Source organism: Pleurodeles waltl, chromosome 12 (genome assembly GCF_031143425.1).
Source record: "Pleurodeles waltl isolate 20211129_DDA chromosome 12, aPleWal1.hap1.20221129, whole genome shotgun sequence".
Classification (NCBI taxonomy): Eukaryota; Metazoa; Chordata; class Amphibia; order Caudata; family Salamandridae; genus Pleurodeles; species Pleurodeles waltl.
In genome coordinates, this window is record NC_090451.1 from 705,098,300 (window position 1) to 705,113,477 (window position 15,178).

The window sequence follows — 15,178 nt, forward strand, 5'->3', positions numbered from 1 at the left end:
TCTGGTCTTCCTCTGCAGGGGTTTTCAGCTAGGCAGTCCTTCTTCTTGTTGTTGCAGGAATCTAAATCTTTAGGTTCAGGGGAGCCCTTAAATACTAAATTTAAGGGCGTGTTTAGGTCTGGGGGGTTAGTAGCCAATGGCTACTAGCCCTGAGGGTGAGTACACCCTCTTTGTGCCTCCTCCCAAGGGGAGGGGGTCACATCCCTAATCCTATTGGGGGAATCCTCCATCTGCAAGATGGAGGATTTCTAAAAGTTAGAGTCACCTCAGCTCAGGACACCTTAGGGGCTGTCCTGACTGGCCAGTGACTCCTCCTTGTTATTCTCATTATTTTCTCCGGCCTTGCCGCCAAAAGTGGGGGCCGGGGCCGGAGGGGGCGGGCAACTCCACTAGCTGGAGTGTCCTGCGGTGCTGTGACAAAGGGGTGAGCCTTTGAGGCTCACCGCCAGGTGTTACAGCTCCTGCCTGGGGGAGGTGTTAGCATCTCCACCCAGTGCAGGCTTTGTTACTGGCCTCAGAGTGACAAAGGCACTCTCCTCATGGGGCCAGCAACATGTCTCTAGTGTGGCAGGCTGCTGGAACTAGTCAGCCTACACAGACAGTCGGTTAAGTTTCAGGGGGCACCTCTAAGGTGCCCTCTGGGGTGTATTTTGCAATAAAATGTACACTGGCATCAGTGTGCATTTATTGTGCTGAGAAGTTTGATACCAAACTTCCCAGTTTTCAGTGTAGCCATTATGGTGCTGTGGAGTTCGTGTTTGACAAACTCCCAGACCATATACTCTCATGGCTACCCTGCACTTACAATGTCTAAGGTTTTGTTTAGACACTGTAGGGGTACCATGCTCATGCACTGGTACCCTCACCTATGGTATAGTGCACCCTGCCTTAGGGCTGTAAGGCCTGCTAGAGGGGTGACTGACCTATACTTGCATAGGCAGTGAGAGGCTGGCATGGCACCCTGAGGGGAGTGCCATGTCGACTTACTCGTTTTGTTCTCACTAGCACACACAAGCTGGCAAGCAGTGTGTCTGTGCTGAGTGAGAGGTCTCCAGGGTGGCATAAGACATGCTGCAGCCCTTAGAGACCTTCCTTGGCATCAGGGCCCTTGGTACTAGCAGTACCAGTTACAAGGGACTTATCTGGATGCCAGGGTCTGCCAATTGTGGATACAAAAGTACAGGTTAGGGAAAGAACACTGGTGCTGGGGCCTGGTTAGCAGGCCTCAGCACACTTTCAATTGTAAACATAGCATCAGCAAAGGCAAAAAGTCAGGGGGCAACCATGCCAAGGAGGCATTTCCTTACAACCTCAGTGTATAATGTAGAAGTCTGTCCTTCACCTCCACTATCTGTCTCTGTAGGATGACCCCATCTCCTCCCCTCTGTGCCTCCTCCGGGTGTAATCCCTGCAAGGCCGCAGATTGTTCCTCTGTATGGGAGAGTTCTGTCTATAAGGCTAATGTACTCCGCAGATGAACCCTATACATTGCCCTCTTATAACTGCCTTCGTGGCTCGGCTACTTGTTCCCTGCCATTTTTCTGCAAAGAAGTGCTGAAGAGCCTCCGCTATCATTTTCCTTCCGTGAGTGTCTTGTGATATGTCGGCTGGTAATTTCCAAGTACCAAGGGACCTTATGCCCTCTGTACCCCGTGTGGTCTGAAAAATAACGTGAGAAGTGTTCCGCTCCAAGCATCTTTGGGGGCCAGTTCATATGAGATCTATATTCTATCCATTCTACTAAATGTACCATGTGTGGGTGAGGGCCACGTACATTCCTGTCTCCCTGGGTGCTTTTCCCTCTACACATTGTGAAGGGACATGTGTGTCATGACCTTCCGTAGCTGTGCAGTCATATGTGGCTTAGTGTTTTGTTTTGATGGATGACGGTCTAAGTCCCCAACAATAATAAAATAAAGTCCCCAGCCCAGACCAATTTAATGTCTACTATCTGAGCAACTACCTCCAACAAAATACGATAAAATTGACAATCATCAATGTTTAGCCCATATGTGTTCAGGAAGGCTAACCTGCCTTGTAGGAACAAGTGTCTTCCTTTTCCCTGCCCCCACCAACAAGGAAGAATTAAACAAACGTGTTCTCGTCCAGACGTTCTGATGTGCCAGGACTTGCATCATCATCCCCTCCTCCCTAGTGCTACCCAATTTCCAAACAATCCCCGCCCTCGCTAGGGTCTGTGATTACTTTCCAGAGCCACTTCCCTCCCTTGTTTTGTAGCACTACTCCTTCTTTCACTAGGAGTCCAGAGTCCAGTCATTATCAACCATCCATCATCATGTACGTGCTTCCGGCATTCCTCCCCCACACAGTCCCGAGTCTAAGTGACTTATGCAGTTAAATGCCCCAACCAATCATCATCCTCCACGGCAGAGAGCCCTCTTTTATTTTCGCGCTAGAAGTGTTTGCATGATATTTTGTTATCTCGTCTAAGGCGCTCGTCTCCCAGATCTCCCTCCACTTTGCTTTCCCCATATCCAGAAACATTGCAATATTCATATTTGTGCAGATAACCCCATGAGTCTCGTACAGCTCATTTGTCCATCTTTCAGATCTGTATGTCGTATTTCTTGCCATAGTCCCTCATATATACAAGTCCAGGATGATGCATCGATCCCTAGGCCGGATCACTGAAGTAGCCCTCGTGTCCATCTGCAACGTCAGAATTTTCGCCTTCCTGTTGCTGGGTGTCGCGGAGCTAGTCTCCTCCTGTGATGGCTGTTCCATATTGTATGCCAAGTTCTTTCTTTGGTCTGTGGTGGTCATTGGCCATCTTTGCAGATCTTCACTCGTCAGGTTTCCCCCTCCTCTGCTGTCAAGGAGCAGCCATCCGAGCAGCAGCGCCGCTATCCACTCCGTCCAGCACACTCTCGCTGCAACTTCTGCAGACACAGTCAGGTGACCTTCGCCACATCAAGTCCTGTCCACACTTCCACTGGCTGTTCAAAGAAATGCATCTTGCCATCATGCATATTCTTTAGCTTAGCTGGCTAGAGGAGCGTGTACCTGATGTGCATGACTCAAAGGCACTTTTTAACTTCAAGGAACAGTTTGCGGCGTTCCTGCACTTTACGAGTGTAATCCGGGTAAATCGCTTTATTGCAGCGTTTGTATTGTGGAGTGGCCTTCTCTCTCGTTGCTTGAAGAATAACGTCTCTTTCCCTGTAGTTTAAGATTTGGGTCATCAAAGCCCGGCGGCGGTCTCAGGGCCAACGCCGCATGCGCTCTCTCTATCACAAAGCATGGCGACAGCACTTCCGGTTTAAGCTCCTCTTGTATCCATTGCTCCAGGAAGCGCTCCACCTCCTGCCCCTTCATGGTACCCCAGAAGTCGAAGATTATTCCTCAAGGAGCCTCCCTCAGCATCATCCATACACTCCTCAAGGGTGGAGTTGAGTATGGTCACCTGCGTCATCTGCTTTTTAAGCTGTTGAATTTCAGAATGTAGCCTCGTAATGTTGGTCTCTGCTTCAGAAAACTTGTCCGCAAGATTACATGGGCCCGCTGTCGAGGATTAACTCCACTGATACCCCAGCAATTTCCTCCTCCGATGCTGTTCGTGATCCTTGTATAGCCTCCAAAAGTGCTGCCCCTGAGGATTTCTGCTGAGTATCAGGTGACCCTCCAAAGCATCCCGGATCAGCCCATGGAGGCGCTGCATGTCTCAGAAGCGTGTATGGATTGATGGTGTTGCCCTGAGCCTGGCATTGCGCCAGGTCTCTCCCCATGTTTTACTTTAACTGTAGGTACTTCGATCTGAGCCAATTAGTGTTCAGCAGTGAGGGGCAAGCTGTATCACTTATCCTTGTATTGTTTGCAATCATTTAATGCTGTTACCACGTTCATTGTCGCAGTTCTAATCTCAGCTATTCACTGTTAACCTTCGCTCTGGGCCCTCCTCCAGTGCGCCCAGGTGTAAGAGCTGCCAGTCTGTATTGAATAATTGAGGCAGCCCAAGTCTCCCTCTGCTCTCCTCGTGATCTCTCTACGTCTTCATTTTGTGCTTAGTCTATTGGTTGCGTGTAATATATGTGCTATCTAGTGTCAGCCCAATAGCCCTTAAGTATAGCAGCTTCCCAATGTCGATTACGGGTTGCTGTATTTCTGATTTCCAGGCTTGGTGGTCTAGTCTCTGAGGCAAAGCTGGCGCCCGCTGTTTCTATCCTGCTCCACACTGCTCCACCCTAGGCGGTTCTCATGCCTCCTCAAGAGGCCCTTTGCAACAGGCCCCATCGATTTCGATAGATCGGGCTGCTTCTCCGAGGCCCCTTGTCTTCCCCTTAGCACTCCCGGAGTCTGTGATCTGCACAGGTCACCGCTCCAGCTCAGTGTGTCTGCCGCCGCAACAAGCGTCGCTAGGCACCATCCACTTCTCTTCTGTATGCCACACCTCAGCGCCCCCATAATCGGTCTCCAGTCTCTGGTGGGGATCCCCAGCATGCCTTCGTGCTCCGATGCTGCATCCAGTTCAGAGGCAAGCAGTGTCCCTGTCTGGCCTCCAATCTTCAGGCGAACTGCAGTCGCACCCCCCTCATAGCAGTATCCACTGCTGTTCTCACTCCGCCTTGGGGCACAGCAAAGCCCAGTCTCCAGCAGAGCGACTGCCGCTCCAGGCATCTCCAGCAGCACCATCTCTCGCTCACTGCAGGGGAACGCTTACCTACCCCTGTCACTTCCAGTCTTATACGCCACAGACTTGACTCATTACCCCCCAGGCCTCCGCACAGGCCTCAACCGCCGACAGTGCGCCAGAGTCCAAACATCCCCTGGCAGGCCAACGTTCGTGGTCTCCAGCGCCATTAATTGCTGAATATTTCAGGATTTGGGAGGTTGGTTGGTGGAGTTTCCTAAGAGGGCCTCCTGTCGGCCATGTTGTTGGTCACTCCCCCCAAACATTTATATTTAAATCGGGTTCCCTAAGCATCCCACGAGGGCGTTCTTTTGATGATTCCAAAATCTCGCTCGCTCTCTCACTCTTTTTGGTGTTGCAAGTTCCCTTGTTATGTGTTATTGCACATAGTGTGCCAATGTATGTTCACTTCGCTGTGGGATGTAGTCCAAAGTTTGCTCCAAAGGGACTATGATCTTCCCAAAAAATGCCTATTTCCATTAATTCTCCAGCTGTAATATATGATTCATGCCTTCTCCTGTCCACATGGCTTGTCCAGTGGCAGCGCTAATGTTTGATTTGTGCCTTAGACTGCAGCACTTGTCTGTTATTGTTCTTCAGGCAGCAGTATAATTGCTGCATACTTGTGATTTTGTTGATCTGGGGCAAAGGCAGATATGATGCCTATTGGCGAGTGTTGAACATTCATTCAGAAACCTGTATTTTATTATTTAGTCGCTTTTAAATCTGAATATAAATTCTGCTGCTTTGCCGAGTAACATTTTCTCCCTTTACTCTCTAGGCTGTGACCCCAGGAGCAGGTGAACACCCCCTTCAGTATAATTACACGTTCTGGTACTCCCGGCGGACCCCCAGCCGACCAGCCAGCACCACCAACTATGAGCAGAACATCAAGCAATTTGGGACTGTAGCTTCGGTGAGAATCCTCCTTGTAAATTTAGGCCTGAAATTGGTCATTGCTGAATGGATCATAGTTGCGGTCAGACTTGTGAGTTAGCTTTAAAAGGCAAAAACCTAGGATGCATCTTACCAACAAACGGGGCAAAATAAGTGTAAAGCGTGTATGTAAGGCAAGTGCATGGCTTTCTGTCCCTTTCTGCAAGTGGCATCATTGCATGGGTATACACTGGAAATGAGGATCAGTCATGGGGAAGGCAGAGCTATGAAGGCTGTTTGCTATTAGCCTCTTGAGAGTAAGAACACCGCTGCTGAGATGGTGTTCAGCTCACAAACCTGGAAAATTCCTGCATCAAGAGTTAAGCTACTTACCGGTGACCACAGTGCTCAGGTTATGTATATGACTGGGTCTCATCTTTCCCCAGCAGTAGAAATATGCTTTCTACTTTATTTTATATCATTAAACATGTCAACCACATATGGGGACAGTAGAATCTGAAAATACAGTATGAAGATGGAATTGTGGTGGTGGGCTTTGCAGATTTCAGAATCTATCTCCAAGTAAGTGATTTAAGGATCCAGTGTCACTGGCTCTAAATTACAATTTCACTAAAATAAGATCCTGTTTCAAGCAAAATCATTGGGCTGCACGATTATGCACAGCATAGCACCGATTTTTTTTATTTTTAAAAAATCCTGAAAAGCAAAGTACCGACCCAGCTACAGTACAATTAGTTTGCAACTATTCATTTCAAACACTTAAAAGGGATTCCGCAAATGTAACTACATTTTATTAAAAACTTCATAACAGAAGCTTGCTAACTTCATTAAACCATCACGTTTATTACAGTTGCAAGTGCTGACACAGGGGATAGCTCGCTAGCTGGGAGCGTCGCTTTGGATGTGGTGCTTGGAGTACAGTCTGTATGAGGCCTTTGGAAAGGTTGGCACCCTAGGTTAATCGGGCCTGAGTGTTCATGCATTTGTGACAACCTGCAGGATGTGTAGTGTGAGGACAGGATTGTTGGCGAGGGCAGGAGTAGATAGCATGGGAGAAAATCCCAGTGCTCCCTGAATTTCAAGGATCAGTGATTGACTGTCTAATGAAGATGCTGAGAAGCCACAGTATCTGTAGGAATCTGCAGTAAATAGGGGTAGCTATCTACTGCGGTATATATGGGTGTGCTATTGCAGTCGATTTTTATTTTAAGTGTTCAGTTAATTAAAACCATTACACAAACACAAGTATTAAAATCATAAAATACTAATAAGGGACAGTTTTAGAGTATGCAAGCTTAATTGTGGCATATTACATGTTTGCTTGCAAACTAATTGTGCGCATATCTTAAGTTCTCAATCTTCCTCAATTGCAGTCTGACGTGGCTGTGCAAGGGCAGAGAGTGGAGGGTTGGCCAGGGAAGATTAGACATTTCGTTGGGCAGAGTGTCTGGGTGACCGTGGTAAAAAACATTTGTAGGAAGTTGGCTCTGTATGTGCTATTTCAAAGTAAGGAATAGCATGCACAGAGTCCAAGGGTTCCCCTTAGAGGTAAAATAGTGGTAAAAATAGATAATACTAATGCTCTATTTTGTGGTAGTGTGGTCGAGCAGTAGGCTTATCCAAGGAGTAGTGTTAAGCATTTGTTGTACATACACATAGGCAATAAATGAGGTACACACACTCAGAGACAAATCCAGCCAATAGGTTTTGTATAGAAAAATATCTTTTCTTAGTTTATTTTAAGAACCACAGGTTCAAATTTAACATGTAATATCTTGTTTGAAAGGTATTGCAGGTAAGTACATTAGGAACTTTAAATCATAAAAATTGCATGTATACTTTTCAAGTTATTGACAAATAGCTGTTTTAAAAGTGGACACTTAGTGCAATTTTCACAGTTCCTGGGGGAGGTAAGTTTTTGTTAGTTTTACCAGGTAAGTAGGACACTTACAGGGTTCAGTTCTTGGTCCAAGGTAGCCCACCGTTGGGGGTTCAGAGCAACCCCAAAGTCACCACACCAGCAGCTCAGGGCCGGTCAGGTGCAGAGTTCAAAGTGGTGCCCAAAACACATAGGCTAGAATGGAGAGAAGGGGGTGCCCCGGTTCCGGTCTGCTTGCAGGTAAGTACCCGCGTCTTCGGAGGGCAGACCAGAGGGGTTTTGTAGGGCACCGGGGGGGACACAAGCCCACACAGAAATTTCACCCTCAGCAGCGCGGGGGCGGTCGGGTGCAGTGTAGAAACAGGCGTCGGGTTCGCAATGTTAGTCTATGAGAGATCTCGGGATCTCTTCAGCGCTGCAGGCAGGCAAGGGGGGGGCTCCTCGGGGAAACCTCCACTTGGGCAAGGGAGAGGGACTCCTGGGGGTCACTTCTCCAGTGAAAGTCCGGTCCTTCAGGTCCTGGGGGCTGCGGGTGCAGGGTCTCTCCCAGGCGTCGGGACTTAGGATTCAAAGAGTCGCGGTCAGGGGAAGCCTCGGGATTCCCTCTGCAGGCGGCGCGGTGGGGGCTCAGGGGGGACAGGTTTTGGTACTCACAGTATCAGAGTAGTCCTGGGGTCCCTCCTGAGGTGTTGGATCTCCACCAGCCGAGTCGGGGTCGCCGGGTGCAGTGTTGCAAGTCTCACGCTTCTTGTGGGGAGCTTGCAGGGTTCTTTCAAAGCTGCTGGAAACAAAGTTGCAGCCTTTCTTGGAGCAGGTCCGCTGTCCTCAGGAGTTTCTTGTCTTTTCGAAGCAGGGGCAGTCCTCAGAGGATGTCGAGGTCGCTGGTCCCTTTGGAAGGCGTCGCTGGAGCAGGATCTTTGGAAGGCGGGAGACAGGCCGGTGAGTTTCTGGAGCCAAGGCAGTTGTCGTCTTCTGGTCTTCCTCTGCAGGGGTTTTCAGCTAGGCAGTCCTTCTTCTTGTAGTTGCAGGAATCTAATTTTCTAGGGTTCAGGGTAGCCCTTAAATACTAAATTTAAGGGCGTATTTAGGTCTGGGGGGTTAGTAGCCAATGGCTACTAGCCCTGAGGGTGGGTACACCCTCTTTGTGCCTCCTCCCAAGGGGAGGGGGTCACAATCCTAACCCTATTGGGGGAATCCTCCATCTGCAAGATGGAGGATTTCTAAAAGTTAGAGTCACCTCAGCTCAGGACACCTTAGGGGCTGTCCTGACTGGTCAGTGACTCCTCCTTGTTTTTCTCATTATCTTCTCCGGCCTTGCCGCCAAAAGTGGGGCCTGGCCGGAGGGGGCGGGCAACTCCACTAGCTGGAGTGTCCTGCTGGGTTGGCACAAAGGAGGTGAGCCTTTGAGGCTCACCGCCAGGTGTGACAATTCCTGCCTGGGGGAGGTGTTAGCATCTCCACCCAGTGCAGGCTTTGTTACTGGCCTCAGAGTGACAAAGGCACTCTCCCCATGGGGCCAGCAACATGTCTCGGTTTGTGGCAGGCTGCTAAAACTAGTCAGCCTACACAGATAGTCGGTTAAGTTTCAGGGGGCACCTCTAAGGTGCCCTCTGGGGTGTATTTTACAATAAAATGTACACTGGCATCAGTGGGCATTTATTGTGCTGAGAAGTTTGATACCAAACTTCCCAGTTTTCAGTGTAGCCATTATGGTGCTGTGGAGTTCGTGGTTGACAAACTCCCAGACCATATACTCTTATGGCTACCCTGCACTTACAATGTCTAAGGTTTTGTTTAGACACTGTAGGGGTACCATGCTCATGCACTGGTACCCTCACCTATGGTATAGTGCACCCTGCCTTAGGGCTGTAAGGCCTGCTAGAGGGGTGTCTTACCTATACTGCATAGGCAGTGAGAGGCTGGCATGGCACCCTGAGGGGAGTGCCATGTCGACTTACTCGTTTTGTCCTCACTAGCACACACAAGCTGGCAAGCAGTGTGTCTGTGCTGAGTGAGAGGTCTCCAGGGTGGCATAAGACATGCTGCAGCCCTTAGAGACCTTCCTTGGCATCAGGGCCCTTGGTACTAGAAGTACCAGTTACAAGGGACTTATCTGGATGCCAGGGTCTGCCAATTGTGGATACAAAAGTACAGGTTAGGGAAAGAACACTGGTGCTGGGGCCTGGTTAGCAGGCCTCAGCACACTTTCAATTGTAAACATAGCATCAGCAAAGGCAAAAAGTCAGGGGGCAACCATGCCAAGGAGGCATTTCCTTACAACATTTTATTAAAGATGCGAGAGGGGGCCGAAATAGCAGATCCACGCAATTGCAAGGTCTTGCGTACATTAACTGAGCGCTGAAACAGGTTAGTGTATCTGATCCTTGCATAGAAACCGTACATTTAAGTGCAGCATTTACAAGCAGTTTCAACTGGGGCAGCCTGTAGATGTCAGGTCTGCCTTCCAACAACTGCAAGATTAAAGTCTGTGTTGCAAGAACTGGACCATTTCACAGTATTAATACTTCCAGCTTCTCAAAACAGTACAGAGTATCCGCTATGAACCAGTCTGTCTTCTGGCAACGGGGAGAGACAAACTACATTTGTAATTAAATGCTACGAGTGTTCCTGTATACAGAATTGGACCGGTCTAAAACTCATTGATTGTTACAAAAGTGCACTTGTCTCTATAAAGTACAGTGTGTGTGTAAAGGAATTGTGCATTTATATACATTACAAAAACTTTCCTTATTGTTATCGCTCAAACCATCCACTCCGACCGGTCTTGAATGGATTTAAGTAAATGTGTAAAAAAAAAAAATATCTAGACTAGTACAGCTGTCCTTGGAAGAGGCTTATGCTGCATGTCTGCCGGGACTCTGGGAGACAACCTGAAGGCAGTGCTTCAAAGGAGGGAGCCTGGGCCGGTTTCCGTGACCGACTTGTTTGATTCTGGTTTTACTGTGGTGTGGGAGATGGAGTGGTTGGCAAACCCCTCCCCGTGCTATCTCCATTTTATTTACTTTTATGTTTTACTGGTGCGGGTCTTTCAGAGCTCTTATTCCTTTCTCCACCATTGCACCAGTTTGTTTTTTTTTTTTCTCCTTCCATTCATAACATGTTAAGACTGCCAGTTTACTTTCTCTTCACTGCCATTTCTTTTAAATATTCACCATTCCCTGCCATTTCTATTGGACACAGCTCCATGCTGCTCCCTTCCCACTTGGGCCTCCATGATATCTTCTTGGTTTGATAGAAAGACTGCACAGAAAGGAAATATCTTGATATTTAATTTTTTTTATTTATTAATATGTTTTGTTTGCATTGGAGGGTACATTTTGTAGGAATATACCACATTTTCTTACCTTTTACCACCTGTACTAAGGTTTTACCCACTGTCTTAAAACTGCTTTACTGAGATTTTGACCTTCGGTATTTAACCATCATGCCCTGGTTCTACGTGCAACTCTACTTTATCTCAAATTGATTATTCGCCAAGTAGACCTTTTTTCTTAGAGTCCCATCTGTGTGTAAGATTTTGGGAATCAGCTGTTGCGATCATTGCCTTAGGGGTGGAGAAACGAGGTCTCCGCTACATTTAACCAGCCTGCAATACTGAATTTTGACATGGGAGGAATATTGTCATTACATAATATGTAGCACTGGTCACTTGAACCGGGAAATCTTTGCCGCCTCTGTTGTGGAGTGACTGTGCATGCTTACACTCCACTCACAGATACATCTGTACCTCTCATCTTATTCTTTTAAGGTGGAGCAGTTCTGGAAGGTGTACAGCCACTTGGTGAGGCCAGGAGATCTCACAGGTTACAGCGACTTCCACCTATTCAAGGAAGGCATCAAACCTATGTGGGAGGTAAGGAGGATGAGTTGCAGCCGTGCGAGCCCTGTGAGTAGGGAGTGATGACGGATATCCTGTGTTAATGTTTACTGCTGGCCAGTGCTCGTACTTGACACTCGTAGCTCCTCTATAAGATTGGAGGATAGCCACAGTTTGTATTCAGCTTCCAGAGCTTTTTTTCATATATAGAAGCGGAGGATGGTCATTGGTTTTACTTGACATAAATAAATTCAATACTAAGTTGCTGAGGGATTATTTCTCCTGTGTTTTCCCTAGGATGAGGCTAACAAGAATGGGGGAAAGTGGATCATTCGCTTGCGTAAAGGACTTGCCTCACGTTTCTGGGAGAACATCATCCTGGCCATGCTGGGGGAGCAGTTCATGGTGGGAGAGGAGATCTGTGGAGTGGTAGTATCCATCCGATTCCAGGTGTGTATCTGCAGAGCAGCTGGTAGCCATGCCGGGCTGTCTTTGGGTTTTAGATGGGGGCTACTGATCTTTCTTGGTATATTATGGATCAATGCCATTACAAAGAATATCTGTTTAGGAAAAACACTAGTGTTAAATGTTGTGGAGTAATGTTTGCAGACAAACCCTTACAGAAAAGAATTCATGATTTTTTAATTTTTTAAATAAATATTGGGACTTTTAAAACCGAGCTGCTGTAAAGATTTTCAGGCTCCAACTCTAACTTATAAACCTTACGCTTCACTTAGCCTGATCTTTACCATGCCCTCAGTGGTATGTTTAATCCCGTCATTTACATTTCTTATTTTAGCTAATATTTTAATAAATATTTTAGGTACTCAAATGTCCATTCTGCTTTCTCAAAGTGTGCACATTGTGGCTGAGCTCTATAACAACTAGGCGTTTTCATGGCACTGGTATTTTTTTAAACATCCTCTTCCTCACTTTAATTTGGGAAAGTTAACAGAGTGTTTGGAGAACAAATACAGCACTCGGATACACACTCTACTGCAGTGTGCCCAAACCCTAACCCGCCCCACACCTGGAATGGTCTCCTTCACTTGTGCAGATCCAGAAGAACCCTGACACTCTCTTGTCTGCCCTTCCACACAGTTGCCTGTCTTTGACAATCAAACTCCTCCTCATTGCAAAAAACAACCATTGATGACAGAGGAAATGGTCTTATACTGTCAGAATTCTGTAACCTATGTTGTCTTGTACACCTTATTTTGCACACCATGCCACCTCAGTTTGCATTCAGCCAGTTTGGGCTGGACTGTTACCCATTACTTCTTGATCAGGGTTGAGACTGATTTGCATAAGCCTGGTATAGGAGAGTGCCCTTGTTGGCATGGTTCCCCACCCCTTACTAATTGCCTGACATTGATGCCAACTTTGAGAGTGTGCTGGGATCCTGCTAACCATGCCCTAGCACCAGTGTTCTTTCCCAAAATCTGTACTTTTTTTTTTTTTTACACAATTGGTACACCTCTGGCACCCAGACAAGTCCCTTCTAAAAGGTACCTATGGTACCAAGGGCTCTTTGGCAGGGAAGGGCCCCAATGGCTACAGCGTGCATTATGATATCCCTCACTAAGCACATGCACACTGCCTTTGCAGCTTGTGTGGGCTGGTGGGGAGAAAAAACGCAAAGTGGACATGGCACCGCTCTCGGGGGGGCCATGCCCACAAACCCCTGCCGGTGGCATAGGTAAGTCACCCTTCTAGCAGGCCTTAGAAATATGCCCCTACAGTGTCCAAGTCCATTCTTAGACATTGTAAGTGCAGTGTAGCCATATTGAGTATATGATCTGGGATTTTGTTGTTACGAACTCAACAGCTCCATAATGGCTTCACTGAATACTGGTATCAAACTTCTCATCACAATAAACCCACACTGATGCCAGTGTGCGATTTATTGAAAAATGCACCCATAATCTTACACCTGTCTGTTATCCAAACTGCTAGTGCTAGACTGACCAGTGTCTGTCAAGTTTCTGACCACATGAGGTGAGAACCTTTGTGCTCGGTGGCCAAAAACAAAGCCTGCCCTGGGTGGAGCTGCTTCCACCTCCCTTCCCCGCAGGGACTGTAACACCTGGCGTTGAGCCTCAAAGGCTCGTGCCTCTTGTTACTGTTCCCCAGGGCACTCCCTACTAGCCCTGCAGAAGAAAGCTATGCATCCTGCGGGTCCAGCAACCTCTGCCAAGCTTCCAGAGGACTGTCTGCACCAGAGAGAACCAAGAACTCCCGTGGACAGCGGCCCTGTCCAAGAAACACCATCCAAGGACTCCAGAGCCTCTCTGAATCTGCAAGCCCTGACCACTCTGCACCCACAGCCCGTGTCCAGATAACCCAACCGACTAGAATGGATGCCCAGGCGATTCCAAGCAAGTGCCCACCCTGGGTTGACCTCTCCTGTCCCCCACGACGATGCCTACAGTGTGAATCCAGAGGACCCCCCTGACCGCGACAGCACAGGACGAAGATACCCGATTCCAAAAGGTACACTGCACCCACTACCCCCTGGCCTTGGGGAAACTGACCTCCGGTGCAGCAACATTCAGCAGACGGCCCTCCTACCTGTCCAGCCTGTGGTTTTCCGGAACCGACCCCTTGGACCCAGCCTGCATGCAAGTGACCCTCAGGTCCCCCTCATAGGAAACCATTTGGAGCCCGATGCTGTTTGCGCACCCTGCACTCGCTCACCCCGCTGAAGGTGTTTGTTTGGTGCTGACCTATAGCCCACCTGCCACTGGTGCTCCCCCTAAACCCCCAGGTCTGCCCTCCGAAGGGGTTTAGGAGTACCTGATTTTGAGTGCCCCTAGTTTTCATACGAGACCATGTTAAAATTGCCTCATCTTTGACCTCTGCACCTGGCCGGCGCCCTGTTGCTGGTGTTGGTGGGTGTTTGGGGTTAACTTGAACCCCAACCTGTTGACTTCCTAACCCTCAGACTGTAACTGTAAGTTTTGTACTTACCTGTAAAACTTAGTAACTTTTCTTCCTCCCAGGAACTGTTCAGAAAATTGAACTGTCAACTTTTAAAACAGATTGAACTGTTTTCAAAACCTGCACAACTTACCAATTCCATTCAAAGTGGTATTGATAAATAAGTGAAATATCTATGTATGTTCTTACCTGCAACTTAAATCTTGTGATTATAGAAATAAATTAACAAAATATTGTTTTGCTATAAAAACAACTGGTCTGGAGTTAAGTCATTGTGTGTGCTTCTTCTATTGTCTGTGTAAGTACAACAAATGCATTGCACTACCCTCTGATAAGCCTAACTGCCGGACCACACTGCCACAAAAGAGAGCATTCGTATTATATACTTTTGCTTCTGTTAAGCCCCTGGGGAACCCCTGGACTCTGTGCACACTATATCTCATTTTGATATAGTATATACAGAGCCAACTTCCTACACCTGGGTCTTGACTGAGGTGGCATGGGGTGCAAAATAACGATGGACTGGGATGTGGCCCAGAGAAATAACCATAGGCTGAGATGAATTCAGACATTCCATCCATCACTTTTTATTGTTATTGTTCAGTGTGACTCCCTAAGTGGGACAGTTTTGCCCAGATGTGGGTCCCGAGCTTCCTATACCACTGCCACCATGCTTCCCCCTGTTGCTCAGTCCCCCAATAATACTTCAATTTTCTTTTGAATCCTTCACTAGGTCTAAAAAGCCTTGCAAGCCTCTCCCTGGTGTACCGTTCTATGAGGCTGGCCTTTAATCCTCTCACGCCATGACTCGCTGTCAGTCTCCTCCCACTTCTGCTGTTCATTTGAATCCTTCAGAGTCCATCCCGCTTCACTTCCTCTCAGCCCCATTGTTTCCTAGTCAGAGGTAGCCAGTTAAAATGTGCATCAGTTAAAGGTGCTCATCATTAGCTCACCTCCTTGAACCCCCTCACCCCCC

The 15,178-nt window shown here is 47.8% G+C and overlaps 1 protein-coding gene across 2 annotated transcripts in view; it reads left to right on the plus strand.

Moving 5' to 3' along the window:
* LOC138266916 (eukaryotic translation initiation factor 4E type 2-like) overlaps positions 1-15,178 on the plus strand; it is a 68,548-nt gene that overhangs the window by 38,190 nt on the left and 15,180 nt on the right. For both annotated transcript variants that reach the window (XM_069215664.1, XM_069215666.1), the window contains exons 3-5: positions 5,430-5,564; positions 11,194-11,298; positions 11,560-11,712. In XM_069215664.1, coding sequence (XP_069071765.1) covers positions 5,430-5,564; positions 11,194-11,298; positions 11,560-11,712 — 393 coding nt within the window. The remainder of the gene's footprint in view (positions 1-5,429; positions 5,565-11,193; positions 11,299-11,559; positions 11,713-15,178) is intronic.